The sequence below is a fragment of the Podarcis pityusensis genome, assembly GCF_964106645.2.
Source record: "Podarcis pityusensis genome assembly, chromosome: 3".
Lineage (NCBI taxonomy): Eukaryota > Metazoa > Chordata > Lepidosauria > Squamata > Lacertidae > Podarcis > Podarcis pityusensis.
In genome coordinates, this window is record NC_138026.1 from 80,990,204 (window position 1) to 81,008,846 (window position 18,643).

An 18,643-nucleotide genomic window follows, 5' to 3' on the forward strand; every position below is an offset into this window, starting at 1 on the left:
CTGATATTTCAGATTTTCACCTCTGGATTTGCTGGAGTTTTCACTGGCAGTTGCACAAATATGCTTCTCTGGCAGCTACTTTTGTAGTTATATTTTGTAAAGGGATGTGCCATTTTTTAGAGGCCTTGAAATGTAATAATTCATAATCAGTTTGTGAAACATTTAAGAATTTACAATCTTTTCTGCTAACACTACGTAGCTTTGTCACTTAGTCCGCTAAAGAGAAGCTTGTTCTAACATTGTATATAGTACCAATTGAATCAGCATTTAGGATTTGATATAGCTGCAGTCTTGTTCTTCTAGCGTTAGCATACTTCTATGCCAAATACCTTGTAAAGTAATATATGCCTGGTTTTCCTTTGTGTCTTAGACAAAATGGCTACTAATGAAAATACCTCTGATGCGTTAGTTAGAAATTATATTAGCACTTCTTCAGAAAGGTTGAAACAAAAACATTGCCAATTAACTTTGAAAATTAAAAGTTAAAATGAACATGAAATTGCATATTGTTTTAGAAGAGACCCACCGTTCTTTTCTTAAGTGTGCAGGAACATTGAGCTATGGTAGGGTAAAGCAGTGGTGCTTAACAAATCCTTTGGACCATTCAGTAGTAGTCATTGTGGGAACTTTATCAATGGTTAGCTACAAGGAGCTGAACAAGGAGAGGAAGTGTAGGTATGTTGTGTGTGACTTCCAATGCTAGTGCAGCTAAAGCACGGCATGCACTTTCAATCCTTCTTGATTCTCTTAACATCTGAACTGCAAATGGGTGAAATGCATGTGGAGGGGAGGGATCACATTCCACTTTTTCCTGCACTATTCTTTGCACTTTCTCTTTACTGCACATGCACTAGACTGAAAGCACAAGGTACTCCTTTTCAGTCCTGGATTTAGCACTGTGTTTTAGAGACACTTATAATTTTAGTGAACTTTTCTACATATATTTAACTACTCCATATATCCGTATTCCAAACACCTTCATTGTGGACCTCCCACTCCCTGATGTTAAGACTTTTTGAATATAACTGTTTTCAGTGTCCCTTCACAGCAGCATTATTTTTATCGAACAGCTTTGCAATCAGTGTGTTGAATATTATTTTTCTGCTGCTGCTATGAGCCATGCTAGATTAGATGTAGCAGTTTTGTCGAGGAGCTGCAACATCTTGTTCCTGATACATGGCAGCTCCCTAAAAGATAGAAGAATAAAGTGAAGTATCTATGACTTAAGGAAATTAAAGCAGAAATAGGTTGTAGCATATGCATTTGGCCTCCCAGTATCATTTCTGCTTTAAGTAGATTGATTGTGGTGTTATGTAACATTTTTAGCATGTGTGAAATGTATCTTTTTTCCCCTTCTACTAGGCAGTACTTAACACTTCAAAATGCTGCAGACTACCACTGTGAACCCAACAATTCTGTTCCTTGTACTTGTATTCGTAGAAATTTTGTTCCTTCATTTCGTAAGATGAACATCTTCCAAAAATGACGACTCAGAGACCATTGAGTGGAACCTTATTTTTTCATCTCTATTAAATGAAACAATAACATCTGAAAGTTGAATAAATTCATTGAAGACAGTACTTTTGATCCAGGACATTATCCACATTTTTTAAAACTAACAAGAGTATTGACATAAATTTGTAAGTTGAATCCTTGAGTGCAATACTTCGAAGTGTGCTGTTTAGCAGGTTTTTCTCCTCCCGCTGAAGCAAAGTCTAAGGTTGTCCTAGAAGTAGTGAAATGAAGAGGCTGTGTGAAAAAACAATGTCTATTTCTGTTTCTGAAGAGAACAATTTCATAATGATGTAAGCCTCTCCCAACATCTGGATGTGGTGCTAAAGGCAAAGCATTTTTGATCAGCTGACGTGAAGCTGTGCAAAGAGGACCTTCATTAAAATAGCTTCTTGCCAAAATAATCTTAAACATCATCATGCACAGACTGAAAAGAAAAATGAAGATGACTGAGATATGAGGATGTTTCCTTGAACCTTGAAAGAGAAGTGTGAAATTACACTTGCAACATTGCAGGATAAAGAAATAAAAGAATTTTCTTGACTATTAGACAGGTCTTGACAGATTTAAATCAAGTCAGATGTCATCAAACGAATCTTCTCCTCCATCCTTACAGAAGTTTTCCCCATCTGCGTCCCATGTTGCTGCTCCACCTACCCCTTCTTTATCTTCAAGTCCACAATCTGGACTCTCAGGCCGACTGTCCAATGGCAGCTTCAGCACACAAAGTCTCACCAACTCCAGGGGCTCTGTGCATGGCATCTCCTTCCTGCTGCAGATTGGTCTCACTCGCGAGACTGTTACAATTGACGCTCAAGATCTCTCCCTTTCTGTTGTCAAAGACCTAGTGTGCTCCGTAGTTTATCAAAAGGTACAGTACAACATAGAACATTATTGATTTTGATTATATTATTCCCACCGTTGTTTTTTTTTGCCCTCAGGGACTTGGGATAGATATCTTCAGGCTTAAAGTGGGGAGGAGATGTGCATGCAATCCTCCCTGTGTCTGCCACCTCCACTTCAGACCTTCCAGGGCTGAGCAGGAATGTCTTTAGGAAAGGTCTAAGCATATTCAGGCAAAGTCCTGAAGAGGGCTTAAACAATCAGAAATGTCTGCATGGGAGTTAAATGTTGCTCTGAACCCAGAGTATAATTGTTTATTTATTGAACTGTTTGTAGCATTATAATTTGTCAGAGGGAACTAATGAATGTCAGGTTTTTCATCATTAAGGTATGAGTACCTCTTTTGTAATTTGAGTGTTAGCAGCAAATTTTTACATTTGACAGCACCCTCACAGTTTAGAACGTTTGATGTTGTATCTTTTCCTTCTTCTAACAAGCTCAGAGTGGTAAGTTAGTCTCACATCTATGCTGGGAGCAGACTCTCAAGAAGGCCTGTTTCTATTTCTGAGATGTTTCTTATTCGGTTCTCCCCCCACTCTTCTATCTGCAGAAGAATGGGTTTTGGGTTATCCCCCTTTGTCTCACTGTGGAGAGAAGTTAATTTTCTAAATCATAAAATCTGACATTCTCCCATGGTGAAGGGAGAAAGAAATGGGTGCAGAAATTCAAGGTCCACTCCCAATTTTTCCCTGGATAAAATCATTGGGGAGAATATATCAACTCAACAGGGTTGTGGGGGCTTGCCAAAAACCACAGAGAAATGCTTCATAGCAAGTGGGTATTTGAATGGGTGCTTCTCACGTATGAACTTGACACTCAGATGTCTGCATTATGCTAGCTTTTTGTACAGATGAGGAAGACTGCAGCTTGTGTGTTTCCAAGTACCGTGAATAAATTGGGCATTGGAATTCTGGAAAACTGGGGAATGAAAATTCATTGCATTGTTCTTGAATGCTTTTGATCCCCCTACATACTAGCTGTAGAAGGCTTGGAATTTCCTTTCCATGTAGTGTGAATCTGCCCTGTTTATTGCACAATATGTGGCTGATTAACCAAAATTCCATGTCCTGCGAAAAGGACCTGATGTTGCTTACTAGGATATGATTTTGCATTGGGTTTGACTACTTGATAATAGAATCTGAGTTGAATTGATCTCAATTGAGTACAGCCAACACTTTCTTTTTTGATCAAAAATGTATTATCAGGCCCAGCTTTTAGAAAATGAATGAAGCAACATGAGTAATAGATATAGAGTATTGATGATTTAATTTTCTAGTTACTCTGTGCTTTTCTGAATTGTTTCTGTTGTGTAGACTTATTAAATTTAATATGCAGGTACCTGTTCCTCCCTGCCCTGGATTTTAAAAGTTTAAAGTGACATTGGATTTTTAGAAATTCAACTCTTTTCTCTCTCAGTTAGACAATAGTTTCTTTTTTATCAGTTTAGAAGCTTGCATCAGCATTTTGTTTAGTTTATGCCCAAACTTTGACAGCATGCTTGGTTTTTATTGTAGTTTATTTGATTTCATTGTATTGCAGGCTAATCCATATTTCTGCCTTTAGAATAGTTTGTGTGTATGCACACATGTACACTATCTTCTAACACTTTATTGATCTGCTCTTCCTTATTTTCCTGACTTCACATTTGTCTCATGTTTTTCTTTCTTGCTTAAGTCTTTTAAGTTTGTCTTCCTGCCTGTTCTTGGCAACTTCTGCTTGAATCAACAGAAGCTCAAAAGTACATTATATAGGGAGCCAATTGTACTGTAAAATGACTAGGACTTCAGATTCTGGTCTTGTCCTGTCCAATTGGCTTTAGTACAGCTTTATGTGAAGGAAAGCTCTGATTGTGCTAGCATCAGCTGCAGAGTGAGCACATGTCCTATCCAGGCAGCACACTACTGATCAGGAAATGGGGAGGAGGGATGCTTATTTGTGGTGGATTTCTTTTTCATAAGTACTTGTGCAGCTGGTGCACAGGTGGCAGTATTACTCCAAGAGCACTGGCAGATTTTAAAAGTGCATCTGATCCTTGGCTAGGTCTTTGAGGCACATCTATAAGTACAAAGATCTAAAATCAGATTATAGGCAAGTATAATATAAAGACTGTCCAACTTGAAAGCATTTCTCTACCAAAAAGGAGTTGATAGCAATTCTGTAATGTTAAAGGCTCCTCTGTTTTTGCTATTCCATTGCTGGGAGAGGTTTTTTCCCTTGGTGTTGATTGCTTTGTCAACTTTCTGCAATTTAGGACCTGGGGATAACATCTCTATACTTGTGTTTTTAAAAATGTATGTAATTCAATATTCATTTGTGTGCGTTATATTTATAGCCCACCCTTTCTCCCAAGATCTCAGGCATACATGAAGTTTCCACACCTTTATCCTCACAACAACACTGTGAAGTAGGTTTGGTTGAGACAGTGTGATTGGCTCAAGATCACCTAGGGATCTTCAAGGCTGAGTACATTTTGAACCCAAGTCTCTGTGACCCAAATTTAACCTCTCTGCTAGACTATGCAGTTCCTCTTCACATTTTACTTCCATGGAAGGCACTGAATGAGGAGGAGTGAGATTACACTACTGCCAACAACACATGGCCACGTTAGCTCTGGTGTCACCATTTTGAGCACCAGTGTCTGTAGAGGAATTTTTATGCATAAACAGCTACTCATGTATAGTGGTTGCTTTTAGACACATACTCTGTGGTTGATTCCAGGGATAGTCCTGCCACTTCTACATGAGAGTGGTCTTCATGTAAATGAATTGTGTATCCTGTAGAAACTTTTTTGTTGTTGTAAAATGTAAGACTTCAAGTGTCTGATTTATAATTAGGAATGTGCCTTGATGGTGTCTCAATTACCTTGAACTCCATAGAATGAAACTTGCAGGCCATGTTCCCTTTAGGAGTAAAGTAATATTATTTCACCATCATTTTTCATGATTTATATTTCTGTAATGTGTGTTGAGGTGTTTGTGTGCAACAGAGCACTTTAAATTGCAGCTGTTTTTGTTCTAGCAAGAACAAAGTTGGGGCATTCTGATGGCAGTACTACAGAAGAGTTAGTGCTTAAATTCCAACCTGATCCTTGTTTTGTACATTTGCCTGAGTAGCAACAGTTGGTTTTACTTTTTTGAAAAGCTTCCTCGCTTCTGTATTTCAATCCAATATCAGTTCAATTGTCTGCCTCCACTGGCTACTCTTGCTCTTCTTTCCATTCTTCTATTTTCCTATTACTTTCACCTGCCAGCCCACACTTTGAACCTGATTCCAATGTTCTCTGTGGTAACTCACAAGAGCTTCCTACAGGTTTCTCTACCTTTGAGAAAAGGAAGTATCAATGTGGCACAGGAAAACAATGTAATACATAAATGTTTGTTGAATTCAAATACACTCAGAATAAAGTAGCCGCAGGAGTAGCTAACATGTTGCCATACAGCTGTAGTTGGGCTACAGCTCCCATAATTGACCATTAGCCTTACTAGATAGGGCTGTTGGGAGGTTGGAGTCCAGCTTCTAGGGGGCAGCATGCTGGCTACATTGGAAGTAGAGTAACCAAAATAAAATGGAATGAATGTTTCTCTGGAACGTTGGAAGCTCTTGTATACTAAGTGAGACCATTTTGCTATCTATTTCTCACTATGGTCTACATACACTTGCAGGCTGTGACTCTCATCTTGAAACTCTGCAGAATCTTTCCTTATCCTACTTGGAGATGCCAGGGCAGAACTTGGGACTTTTCGGATGCAAAACCTGTTCTTTACGACTAAGGTCCCACCCTAACTGTGTCTTTGATCTGTGAAAGGTGAAAGCTATAGATGTAAATTAGGAAGGTTCCAGTTTGCACTAGTTTTAACTATACCCTAATTGTGCAGGGTGATTAATAATCCCTTGTTTGTTACTGTGGTAGACAATGGGGTTTTCCTGATAGCAACCTGGTATTTCAGAATGGGAAACTTAAAAAATGTGTGTGTGAACATTTTGGGTGTTGAGTGTCATGTGAGCAGGCTCTTGCAACTGGACTTCTCCTTCCTCTCTCCCCCCTGCAGCCCATAAAATCTGTTTTGAAGGCTTTTTCAACCCTTGTTCTGGTTCTGGTGCTGTGAACTATGTCATGCTTTGCCTTAGGGGCAGAGGTTTTCAACCTTTTGGGGTCCATGGCTCCCTTGACCAACTACATTCTTTCTGTGGCATCCCTGTGGGGCTCAGGAGCCCAGCTATGTCATCCCTTGGCTGCAGAGCTGGCAGCCTCTCACCCCTTTTCAAACACCCTCCTTTGAGTGTTCCCTCAGCCTCCTCTCTTCTTCCCTCTCCTTGGGAGTCCTCTGGGCAGTCGCAGCTGCCACTCTTGGTCTCTGAGATGCTCCCCTACCCCAAAGAGAGGTGCCTCCTCATACTGCCCCACAAAGGCCTGGAAAGCCCCCCCTGGCCAGCCCCAGAGGCACCATTCGCCTGGGGAGCTTGTAGTCAGGGCTGCTGCAACGAACAGCTGTGCAAGCCTTTGGGAGGCAGAGATGCAAGAGGGCATCAGAGGACGGAGGGAAGGAAAGAGGGACAGAGGCCAGTGTTGCCCACGGCACCCCGGCCATCATTCAAGGCACCCCAGGATGCCGTGGCACACTGGTTGGAAACCACTGCCTTAGGAGATTGTCTGACCCTGGACTCATGTTCCATCTCCTCAGTTCAACAACAAGCTGTAAACCAGAAACAAACCATGGTTCCAGCTCATGGTTTGTCTGGACTGAGACAAACTGGGGTTCAGACAGTATGCTAAGCTAAACTACACTTCTGCCATTAGGTTCAGAGAAGGAGCAAAGTGGCCACAATCTCCTTTCTGGAAGCCCACACACTGACACTAAGCTATGGGTTGGCTTAGCGTTACGTGCAAACCTAGGAACTGTTGGATGTCAGCCTTTATCTGCTAGCCATTCATTCTCCATCCCACCCTCCCAATCCATAATTGTTATTATCATGAAGTTAGATTACAAGTATTATTTGTTTTTCCTAAGAATTTCTGTAGCGTTTTATATTACTCATCTTTCCCTGATTTGCCTTCCATTTTTCATTGCATTCTGGCTTTTCTCTTATCTTAACTAATGGCTCCTACAGTGTTTCCTTTAATGGCTCATCTTCTCATTTCTGTTTCTGGCATCCCTTAAAGTGGTTTTCTCCATTATCTGCTCTTTTGCCCAATCTTATATGTGCTCTAATTTCTTTGAACTGCCAGCACTCATCTGATTTTGCATTCTTCTGGTTTCTAGCCAGCCTCTCCCTCATGATTCAGCTTCATCCCTGCATTGTTAGAGCAGCTTTTGGCTTCTGCTATTTATCCTTAATTGACTTTCTCAAAAAGTTAACCTGCTTCTAATAAACTTATTTCTATATCCATTAACAATTTCTCATTATGCTGTCTTTAAGACCGGTAAGCTTCTTTTCTGCTGCTGTGCTATGTGACTCTTCCTAATTTTGCTTTTTCTCTCACCTTAATCTCAGACTAATCTTCTGAGTCAGCCCCACTCCCCCTCTCTCCCTCTCTCCTGCTCTTGGTGTGCATATGTGAAATATAGAAATGCATTTTATTTGGTTTAAAAATTGATGGCCATAAAGGAAGATCAGTTCAGAACTTCATTTTACCCTTCCAGTGTGTGCTATCATGTGGTGAACAGATGCATTCTCTGTGAACTAAAAGTTTAGTTCTAAAAGATGGAGAATTGTATACTTTTTCACATTCTAACTTCTTCTGGTAGGGAAGTGTATTTGATCATTATTATGGCATTATTATGGCTTCCTTACCCATTCCATGCTGTTTTCCCCTGAATGTGAGCATCTGCCACACAAACATCTCTATCATATTGGGCTTGTGTATTCATCCCTCTTCTCTTTCCACATGTCCAAGAAGAGAATTTCTGCTGAGTTTTCTTTCTGTTTTAAAGAATTTTGGCTTAGCCTTACATAAGAGCTAGTAATCCTGGTTTAAAAATTGTTAAACAAGTCAGCTTTAAACCATGGTTTATGAACTTGGCTTGTTTTAACTAACCTTTGTTTTAAACTAGAATTCTTGGGTCATTTGTATTGCTAAGGCAAGATTCTTTGAAATGGAAAGTAAATTTGAGAGAAGTCCTGCTCCTGGGTGAGGGATGAGCATACAAGCCCAGACTTGTTCATGTATGCTTTAGCATCACATGTGAACTAGCCTTTTGAATTAAAGGAAGCTTTCCTATGTAAATGGTGAATCAGTTTGATTTTTCAGATATAAATATTTACACTCTACCTACAAAATACAGATGGGGCTCATCATCCTTGGAAGGTAGCCCATCTAGGAGAAGTAAAATTTTGATCCTAAACTTCCACTGCCTTGCAGGACGTCTTCAGGAGAAAAAAAGGCTAAGGAGTAAACTCTGCACAAATCCGGAGTGGAGTCCATATGATTTGTTCGCCTCCTTCTGGCATCCTCTGGCCAAATGTATTGCTCTGCTTTTATTTGAACCATACCAGCAAGGTTGAGAGCGGGGTCTTGTTGTCTGGGCTGCCCAGGACCTCCATATAAACTAACCAGGCTTGCGCCCTGAGAAGGTCACTTCGGTGCTTCCAACATAGTGATTTGACTTCACCCCCGGAAGCACACTCCATTGTCTCTTGAGACATATGTCAGCAACAACAACCAGACACAGGCATTACATTTTTACCTGCTGAAAACAAAACTCCTAGTCTGCCCAGAAGCTGTCAGACTTTGCTTTGTTCTATTAATCATGGTCTCTTCATCTTTGTTTAATACTTGCTTCTTTTGTGAGAGTAGGGCTGGACCAAGGCAGAGTAAAGCAGAAAAGAGCAACAGTGGAAGGAAGAAAAGACAAAACTGACCACTGAAAAGGTTCTTATGTCCTCATACTTAAGCTGCAATAGGTTCCATTGATAGGATTGCACTGTTAATAGTGCAAAATGTCATAGGCTCTTGCTGGCAGACTTCATATGGGAATATTTAAGAGGCATTCCCTTTGTAGGTAAAAGAAGAAAGCATGCAAAATGTATTCAATGAGATAAACCAAATTCAGGGCCTGGTTGTAAAAATGAAATAATACTCTAGTTGTAAACGAACCACAATTTAGTGGTTAGATTTGTACCATTATTTAGGAAATATATCAAGAAGCATCAGTGGGAAACATATTTTCATTCAGTAATTTAAATGGGGCAACGGAAGAAATACATTTTTGGTATCTCGTATTTTCTGGAACCAATATGACAACAGCTGTCTTTATGATTGCCTCATCCTCTCAGATTTCCTTTAAATGCAATGTTTTCAGATACTTTAAAAGTGCTTTCTCTCCTCCTACAGAGGAATCACTCTTTTTAAAATCTATCTCACTGCATCAAAGTTGTTTCTGTGTGCTGTTTCTGCTTATGTCTGAGTATAACTTCCCTACCCATTTAGCTGTGTCTTTGAAGCTGCCTTCCATTGTTGTCTATCTTTTTGATCATAATGTCTTCTGTGCCATCTGCAAAGAATACATTTCAGACATGACCTATCTCTTTTTCATCTCATCTCATGAATGTTAAGTTTCCCCCTTAAACAAGCATTCAGCAATTTGTGTGTGTATTTATATCTATCTAAATTGCTAGATACTTATAATTAAAATATTTTTTGCCAAAATCATAAGCAGACAAAGCTGATTTTAAATGTATGTAGTTGTGAAATAATTTTAAAAGCATAGTATAAATTAGCAGAAGTGTCATGCTTGTTTTGAGCTTGCATTTTAAGCAAGAATCATTTCCTTTTTAAAGTTGAATTAGGCATTTAATTTAACCTGCAGTGATTTGTCATTCAATACTTTTCGTACTACAACTGCTGATTTCTATTTTATTTTTTTAATGCAAAAAGCACATTCCTCTTATTGTTTTAGCTGCTGTGATCAATCAAACATGCAGAATTTGTTTCCCCTGAAGATTGTAGTTTTGAACAAATTGTGGTGAGTGTGTGTCATGGCAGCATCCACTCTCAAACTGTGTATAGCATATACTGTACAAACCTACAGAACTAAATGGGGATGTCTGGGAAGCGTCTTATAGTTGGTTCAATAATGGCATGGACTCTAATGTACTTCAGAATTTGAGAGTCTGAGGTAGTATACCTTCAGGAAGCAAAAAGAAAATCAGTAGCATGTATGAATGCAAGTTATGAGAATAATCGTTGTTTATATATTTTATCCAATAAAACAGTTGCTTCCACCTTATTTCAAGTTAAGAGATTTTTGGGATCCTGTGCTTGCCTACATTGGCTCCTTATTTGTAGTTTACTTGGCAAGTGGTTCCTGATAGAATAAATTGTTAGAGCAAATAAATAAACTGATATAAGGAATGTTGGGTGTAGTGAAGGGTTAACCTTCTGTGTCTCGAGGCTGAGAGGAGGCGCTTACAAGGGAAGTAAGCCAGGACGTGACGAAAGCAGCTTGGAATGCTGTGAGCTGAGTGAAAAGTGAAAGCAGCTCAGTTGCGCAGCTCCAAGCTGAGAGAGAAGGACGCAAAATGCAACTTCAATCAGATGGTGTTTCCTGATTGTAAATATGCTACTTTTGAGCAAATAAAGTGCTACTAGGAAAGAAGAAACGTGTGAGACTTCTTTTACTGCCCTTCCAACACGGACGCTGTGCAATTCTGCTAACTGCTTTACGACCTGCAGAGGAGTGCAGGGGAGCGTGCCGGACGCCAAGAATAAAGCAATAAATCTACCTGACATGGTTATGGGTCAACGTGAAGCGTGTGAGGAAGGGCTTTGAAGCTTTATCTGCTGATCGTCAGTTTGATCGACTGCCGGAGACTTCAAAGGGGCAGATCGGAGGAGGCTGGGAGCTAAGAGCCATGACGTCCGGAGTTCCCAGTTTGGCTGAGTGAGTGAGTACCTTTGGAAAAGCCAACAGAAGGGGGCAATGGCTCAGCCCTGTGAACATGGCTTTGAGTTTAAACTGCCATGTCAGAAACTGACTAGCCAAAATTGGCTGCAGTGGAGCTTTCAAGTGGAGCTTTTGCTAGTTGGGGAGCAGCTGTGGAATGTAATTCACCCCACACAGAATGCAGCTGGGAAAGCAGAGGCTAATAGGGCTGCAGAGCAAAGTGAAGTTGAGAAGCGTGTGCTTGCTTTTTTGGCAGAAAGTGTGGATGCTCATCTGGTGCCTGTTGTCCTGGGTGCAAGAAAGCCAGAGGCCGCTTGGCTAGCACTCCAAGAAGCTTGTGGAGCTGGAGTGGGAAGCAAGGGCCGAGAAGTGGCTGCATCCGAAAGGGAGAGGCAAGATGGCGCCGGCCACATTCTTGAGTGCCGATACACAGCTGGGAGTAGCTGTGAGCCCCCACAGGGGGGCAAAGGGACTGTTGCTGTTGTTGTTGCTAGCAATGCTGCTTGTGCTTTTGCTGAGCCTGGGAGCTGTGTGGATGCTGCACCCATCAGAGGGGGTGCAGAAAAACGTCCTGGAGACCCCATGAGCAGTGGGGGGGCAGTGAGCAGTGAAAGCTCAGAGACGCCTCTTTCTCCAAAAGCTGCCAAGAGTTGTTTACGTCGTGAGTCGGAGCCTGGGAAGCTGAAAAGAGCTAAAGGCTTCAAGGTCAGCCACCTGCAGCAAGGACAGATAAGAGCTTCAGAGTTGTGTGGGAACGCCGAGACAAGTCCAGTCTCCATGGCAACTGAGAGAGTTGCATCTACAGAAGCTGTGAAGGTCGTGGGCAAGTCTTCCTGCCAGGGGGAGTCTGTTGCCGTGACGACCAGAGAGGACATCTGCAGAAGCCCCAAGGAGGGGGGTAGTGAGGAGATTGTTGCCCTGGCGACCCAGGAATGTAAACAACAAGACTTTCTCACTGTAATAATAGACTCTGGTGCCTCAAATTCGTTGGTGCCATCTCCTGGTCTTTTGAGGAATTGCAGGACAGTAAAAACTGAGAAGTATGTTACGTTTGCAGGTGGAAACAGAAAAAAGCTAACAGAGACAGGACTGTTCTTCTGTCCTTTCCTTAAGCATGAAGTCAAAGCTTATGCAGTGCCCGGTTTAACTAACTGTTTGTTAAGTGTGCATGATCTATCGATCGATGGTTTCCAAATTTCTTTTGCAGGTGACAAATGTGAATTTTCCAAGGATGGGAAACACGTGTACACAGTGCAGTCTAAAGATAATTTGTTTGCTGTAAATGTGCCTTTTTCCACAGGAGAGGATGACACCGAAGATGCGAAGGGCCAATGTGTGAATGTAGCACCCCACAATGGTTGTTCACATATTTGGCACAGACGCTTCGCTCATTTGAATTGGAAATATCTCCAGAAAGCACCAGAGCTGACACAAGGGTGCAAATTTAATGCTTGTGACAAATTTCTAGATTGCAATGCATGTAAACAGGCGAAAGTTGTGACATGCTCATATCCAAAGTCAGAGAGGCAGACCACACAACCCTTTGAATTAATTCATGCAGATTTGTGTGGACCCATGTCTGTTGAGTCACTGGGAGGTTTGAAGTATTCTTTACTTTTGATTGATGATTTTTCGAGGTCTGCTTGGACCTTCTCTCTGAAAACGAAAGGGGAGGCGACTAAAATGATCAGGGATTGGATCACCGCAGTTGAGGTAACTTTTTCCACCAAAGTTCGTGGTTTTCAAAGTGACAGAGGTGCTGAATTCACTGGTTCTGCTTTACAGGATTTCTTTAGGGAGAAGGGGATTAGCCACAGACTGACCGCTCCTTACTCTCCGCAACAGAATGGGGTCGCAGAGAGAAAGAACAGGACGGTGCAGGAAGCTGTGTCTGCGATCCTGTGGGACGCAGGGCTACCCCAGAAATATTGGTCGGAGGCTTGGCGATATGTGGTCCATACCGAGAACAGAGTGTACAACTCTAGTGTAGGAAATACACCGTATTTCTTACTTCATGGACGGAAGCCTAAGGTACACTACCTTCGTGTGTTTGGTTGTGAGGCTTGGGTGCTTATTCCAAAGGCTCTACGCAAGAAAGGTGAGCCAAGATCTAAAAGAATGATCTTTGTAGGGTATGAGCCTGGCTCAAAGGCCTGGCGGTTTGCGTACCCAAGTGGAGACCAGTCTAGGTTGGTTATCAGCAATAGCGCTGAGTTCTGTGAGCAAGCTGGTTGGAAGCGTCTGCACGCTAATCCAGACGTGCTTCCACAGCAGTTCTATGACTCAGATGTTGAGGAGGAAGAGGAACTTGTTGCTGGGGACCACGGTCCAGAGCAACAGAGTCCAAGGCAGGGACAGCTCAGGATCCCTCAGAGGGGGGAACCTAGAACACCTCCTCAGGCAAGTGTCAAGTTTGAGCCAAAGAGTGAGCCTTCTTCACCTGCTGGACCAGCTGTAAGGCCCAAGAGGCGCAGCAGGTCAGAGGGGGAAGACACTGAAGTTGAGGATGATTTAGCTGGACCCAGTGAAGCGGCAGGGTCACCAGGAGTCACACTGAGGAGATCAGCGAGGACAAGGAGGCCTCCTGATCGGTACGACGCTTCAGGCGTCTGGGTAGGTTCTGCAAGATGTGAACCTGAATCCTTCGAGGATATTCAGAGTTTACCTGAGGAAGAAGCAGGCAAATGGCACAGGGCAATGGACAAAGAGATGAAGTCCATGAAAGATCTAGGTGTGTTCTCACTCACAGAGTTGCCACCGGGAAAGCAGGCTGTGAGTTCCAGGTGGGTTTACCGCTTGAAACCCACTGGTGCTGGAGAGCCGCAGCATAAAGCCAGGTTAGTTGCTCGAGGATTTACTCAGAGGAAGGGAATACACTTCACGGAGGTGTATTCGCCAACGTCACGAGCGGAGACTCTGAGAACGCTTTTAGCTTGTGCAGCACAGAGAGGCTGGAAGGTAAACCACTTTGATGTGGATGTTGCCTACCTTAACTCAGATCTCCAGGAGGAGCTGTACATGATTCCTCCTCCGGGGTTTGAGAACTCAAGGCAGGATGTTGTGTGGAGATTGCACAAATCCATCTATGGATTACGTCAATCTGCTAGAAACTGGAACATGTGCCTGAATGAAGCTTTGGAGAAGCTAGGTTTCAGGAAGAGTCTTGCTGACAGTTGCCTGTTCCTTAGAGGATCAGGAGACTCACAGGAGCTGGTGCTGATTTTTGTTGATGATGTGCTTTTCTTCTCAGAAACAGATGAACAGGCGGAGAAGTTTGCCAAAGAGCTAGGTAAACGATTCAAGCTTAAACAGTTTGGTGCTGTCAAAACCTATCTAGGTGTCAATGTTGAGCGTGCACAGGATGGAAGTTTTTTGCTCAGCCAGAGAGGTAAAATTGAGCAACTGCTTCAGAAGTTCAGGATGAGTGATTGTGCAGGAGTGAGAAGTCCTATGGAGACTAGTTTTGTGAAGGACAGCCAGCAAGTAGAACGCACTGCGTTCGAAAATACTGAAGTGTTTCAGTCAGCCCTTGGGAGTTTGTTGTACTTGTCCCAGTGGAGCAGACCTGATATAGCGTTTGCTATCAATCTGCTTAGCAGGGAGGCATCAAACCCTAGTGTGCAAGCCTGGAATGGCATCAAGAGAGTTCTGAGGTATTTGCAGGAGACCAAAGACTTTTGTCTTAGGTTGCCAGCACAAGGAGAAGTGAAACTGACTTGCTTTGTGGACTCGGATTGGGCTAATCTTGAGGATCGAAAGTCTGTCTGGCCTAGTGGTGATGTTTGGGAACTCAGTAGTTGGATGGAGGTCCAAGAAGCAAAGTCTTATAGCGCTCTCATCCACTGAGGCTGAGTTTAGTGCTCTTTCAGAGATGTGCAGAGAAGTAGAGTTCTATGCTTGTTTGGTGCAGGAACTCTGCGAAGTGGATTGTCTGCCGATACGTGTTTTCGAGGACAATCAACCATGCCTGCGTTTGGCAGAGTCAGGTCAGTTCAAGGCCAGAACTAAACACCTAGACATTCGCTTTCGGAATGTGTGCCAGAGTGTTCAGGAGGGATTAGTTGCGCTGAAATACTGTCCCTCTGCCAAGAACCTAGCTGATGGGTTCACGAAGCCACTCACCTTCCAAAGACATGGAGAGTTTTGTGAAGGTCTGGGTTTGGGACGACCAAAGGTCGATTCTCCCCTCAGGCGCGAGACAAGAGGGGGTGTTGGGTGTAGTGAAGGGTTAACCGTCTGTGTCTCGAGGCTGAGAGGAGGCGCTTACAAGGGAAGTAAGCCAGGATGTGACGAAAGCAGCTTGGAATGCTGTGAGCTGAGTGAAAAGTGAAAGCAGCTTAGTTGCGCAGCTCCAAGCTGAGAGAGAAGGACGCAAAATGCAACTTCAATCAGATGGTGTTTCCTGATTGTAAATATGCTACTTTTGAGCAAATAAAGTGCTACTAGGAAAGAAGAAACGTGTGAGACTTCTTTTACTGCCCTTCCAACACGGACGCTGTGCAATTCTGCTAATTGCTTTACGACCTGCAGAGGAGTGCAGGGGCGCGTGCCGGACGCCAAGAATAAAGCAGTAAATCTACCTAACATGGTTATGGACAAGGAAGGTATAGAAATGAGGTATAGAATGGAAATGGACTATTTATAGATTTTTATATAGAATGTTCTAATGTAGAAGGCATTGCTTACTAAATTCATAGATCACAAGAGCACAGACAAGTCTAATTTCAGTTTTTATGTGACACTCATTAATGCTTCACCAGTATAAATTTTGGCAAGGCTTTCTATATAAAAAGGATATTATAAGGTACTTGTTGTATTTATAAAATAACACTTTTAAGAAATGTGCTTCATGGTCTATAAACCAGCTAAGCCAGAATACTGGTATATGTTTTCAAGATAACATAATACCTTGCAACAAAAAGGGCTGAAATGGAGTTGTAGGTAATTGGTTGGGGTAGCTATCATTTATTCTCAGAACTTTAGGTTGCAGTCTTAATTCACACTTAACTGGAAGTTTGCCCCATTGAACTCAATGGGACTTACTTCTCAGCAGACAAGTGTAAGATTGCATTGCTAGTGTGCTTGTGTCTTTAAACAGGATCTGTGACCTCACCTGGAAGCTCTTCTGCCATATCTGATGGCATAAATTCCTCCTGGACTCCTCCCCAAACACTGGAGTCATCTTCAACTTCCATATACAGTGGTATCTCAGGTTAAGAACTTAATTTGTTCCGGAGGTCCGTTCTTAACCTGAAACTGTTCTTAACCTGAAGCACCACTTTAGCTAATGGGACCTCCCACTGCTGCTGCCACACCACCACCGCATGATTTCTGTTCTCATCCTGAAGCAAAGTTCTTAACCCGAGGTACTATTTCTGGGTTAGCAGAGTCTGTAACCTGAAGCATCTGTAACCTGAAGCGTCTGTAACCTGAGGTACCACTGTACTTTTTGGCTGAAATGCCTACTTCAAAATAAAAAGCAGCCCTGTCTCATTTAATAATTAATAACGCTATCATTTTTTGATGTGACTCCCTAACTGAGAAGGTGTGGGAATTTTTGAAACTAGAGATTTTTGGGATCCTGTGCTTGCCTACATTCGCTCCTTATTTGTAGTTTACTTGGGGAGCTGCTTTCTCCCCAAGACTCCTGTAGAATCCATAGCACTGTAGTTGGAAGAGACCTAGAGGGGCATCTTGTCCAGCCCCCAGCAGAAAGGAGCATAGCTACCTGCTCTGCTGCTTGTTGAAAGTCCAGTTAAAAAGCTGATTCTCCAGCTTCTTGCTCTGAGGAAACACCTGTGGGCCATTACAGCGAGAATTACAGCTGGTGAACAAAGAGTAGAGCTCTGGCTGATGCATTCCAGAGACTGGAGGCGGGAGAGACGGTACTGGATAGGAGGAAATACAAACAGAATCTATTGTGAAAGCAGAGAGTGCAGTTTCAGCTGAAGAGCCGAGATCACAAAGTGAACTTGACCTAGTTGTCACAGAGGTGGTAAAACCATTCCTGAACTGCACTGCTTGACATTATAGGTATCACATAATTGAATTCTGCTCCCTGCAAAAAAAATGCGACATGTAGAAAACTAGATATTGGGAAAAGGTGTTCTAGTTTTTTAAACATAGGGGGGAAATATGGGAAAAATATGAATCAACTTTCAGTTATATGAACCCATTCTGCACTCTCAGCGCATACAGGCTTCTCACCTCAGCGAGCAAAGGCTATTTCTTTGTTGTCCAGCAGCTGTTATTCAGATGCGTGCTGCTTCTATCCTGGAGTCGTGACTAGTAGCCACTGATAGGCATGTTCACGGAGAGTAAGGCTAATCCCCTTTATACAGTGTCTGTATAAAATTGTGGAAAATTGCATACTGCATGAAATGAATACTGCACAGGCTATTGCTGGTATGCTTGGGAGACATGTAACATGAAAAATAACAGATATAACTAAGGATTGTTTGATCTGCATTTCAAAGTGAACTGACCTCTTGGGCTAATGTGCAAATTGGAATGCAGTTATTCTCCAAATTTTGCAATGCAGTTCTCTGCTTAGAAAGCTAACCAAAATTCATATTTTGGGATAAAATGTTACACTGGGATAGAATACTTTCCAAACTATGATTTTAAAGACAATTTTTGTGCATTTTTTTGTAGATTATACAGAAATAGGGCAGAAAGGATTTGAGAATAAATACCTACAAAACTGACATGGACTGGAGATGGATGACTCTGTCCATCCCTAGATATAACCCTTAGGCAGGTAATATTTTATGATGCTCTAGAGATCTTTCAGCTTCTTATATGTTATAGGAATTATGTTCCCTTCTTAGGTTTACTGTAACTTGTTAATCTTCGTGCATTCAGTGCAGTCCAACGTTGGGAACTGCTAATGTACTGTTGCCCTTGGTTGTGAAAAGAGCCGCTCAATGAGCATCAGCTATGGACAAGTGCTACCCTCTTTCCTAAGCCGAGGTTTTTGGCAGGAGGCCACTTATTTCTGAAACTCTTCCACTTAGGGCGGACTAGCAGGTTTATTTACTCTGCAAGGGAAAGTGGTCAGGCTTTCTCCAGGAGGCACTTCATGCAATCAACACTGCTGCTTTGGCATGGATCTGGCTTAGGACCAAATTAGGCATTGCATTAAACATATGGCTGGCTCTTGGATGCTTGGCTTTCCTTTACTAAAAAACAGGTGAAACTGATCCAGATTGGGAACATGGTGTGGAGGAGAATGAATCTAACCCTTTGCCCCCGTTATGAATGGTGTATGGAATTAATACTCTTTGATTTGGCTTATTCCAGAGGGGCTTTCTTATTTTGTACAAACGATTCAGCTTTCAGGG

General features: G+C 42.3%; 1 protein-coding gene across 4 annotated transcripts in view; it reads left to right on the forward strand.

The window, feature by feature from the left end:
• Positions 1-18,643, forward strand: part of PRKD3 (protein kinase D3) — a 52,230-nt gene that overhangs the window by 3,016 nt on the left and 30,571 nt on the right. For all 4 annotated transcript variants that reach the window (XR_013983599.1, XM_080997679.1, XM_080997680.1 and 1 more), the window contains exon 2: positions 1,363-2,383. Coding sequence is in view for 3 of the 4 variants with exons in the window: in XM_080997679.1 (XP_080853805.1) it covers positions 2,093-2,383 (291 nt within the window). In the remaining variant the exon portion in view is untranslated. The remainder of the gene's footprint in view (positions 1-1,362; positions 2,384-18,643) is intronic.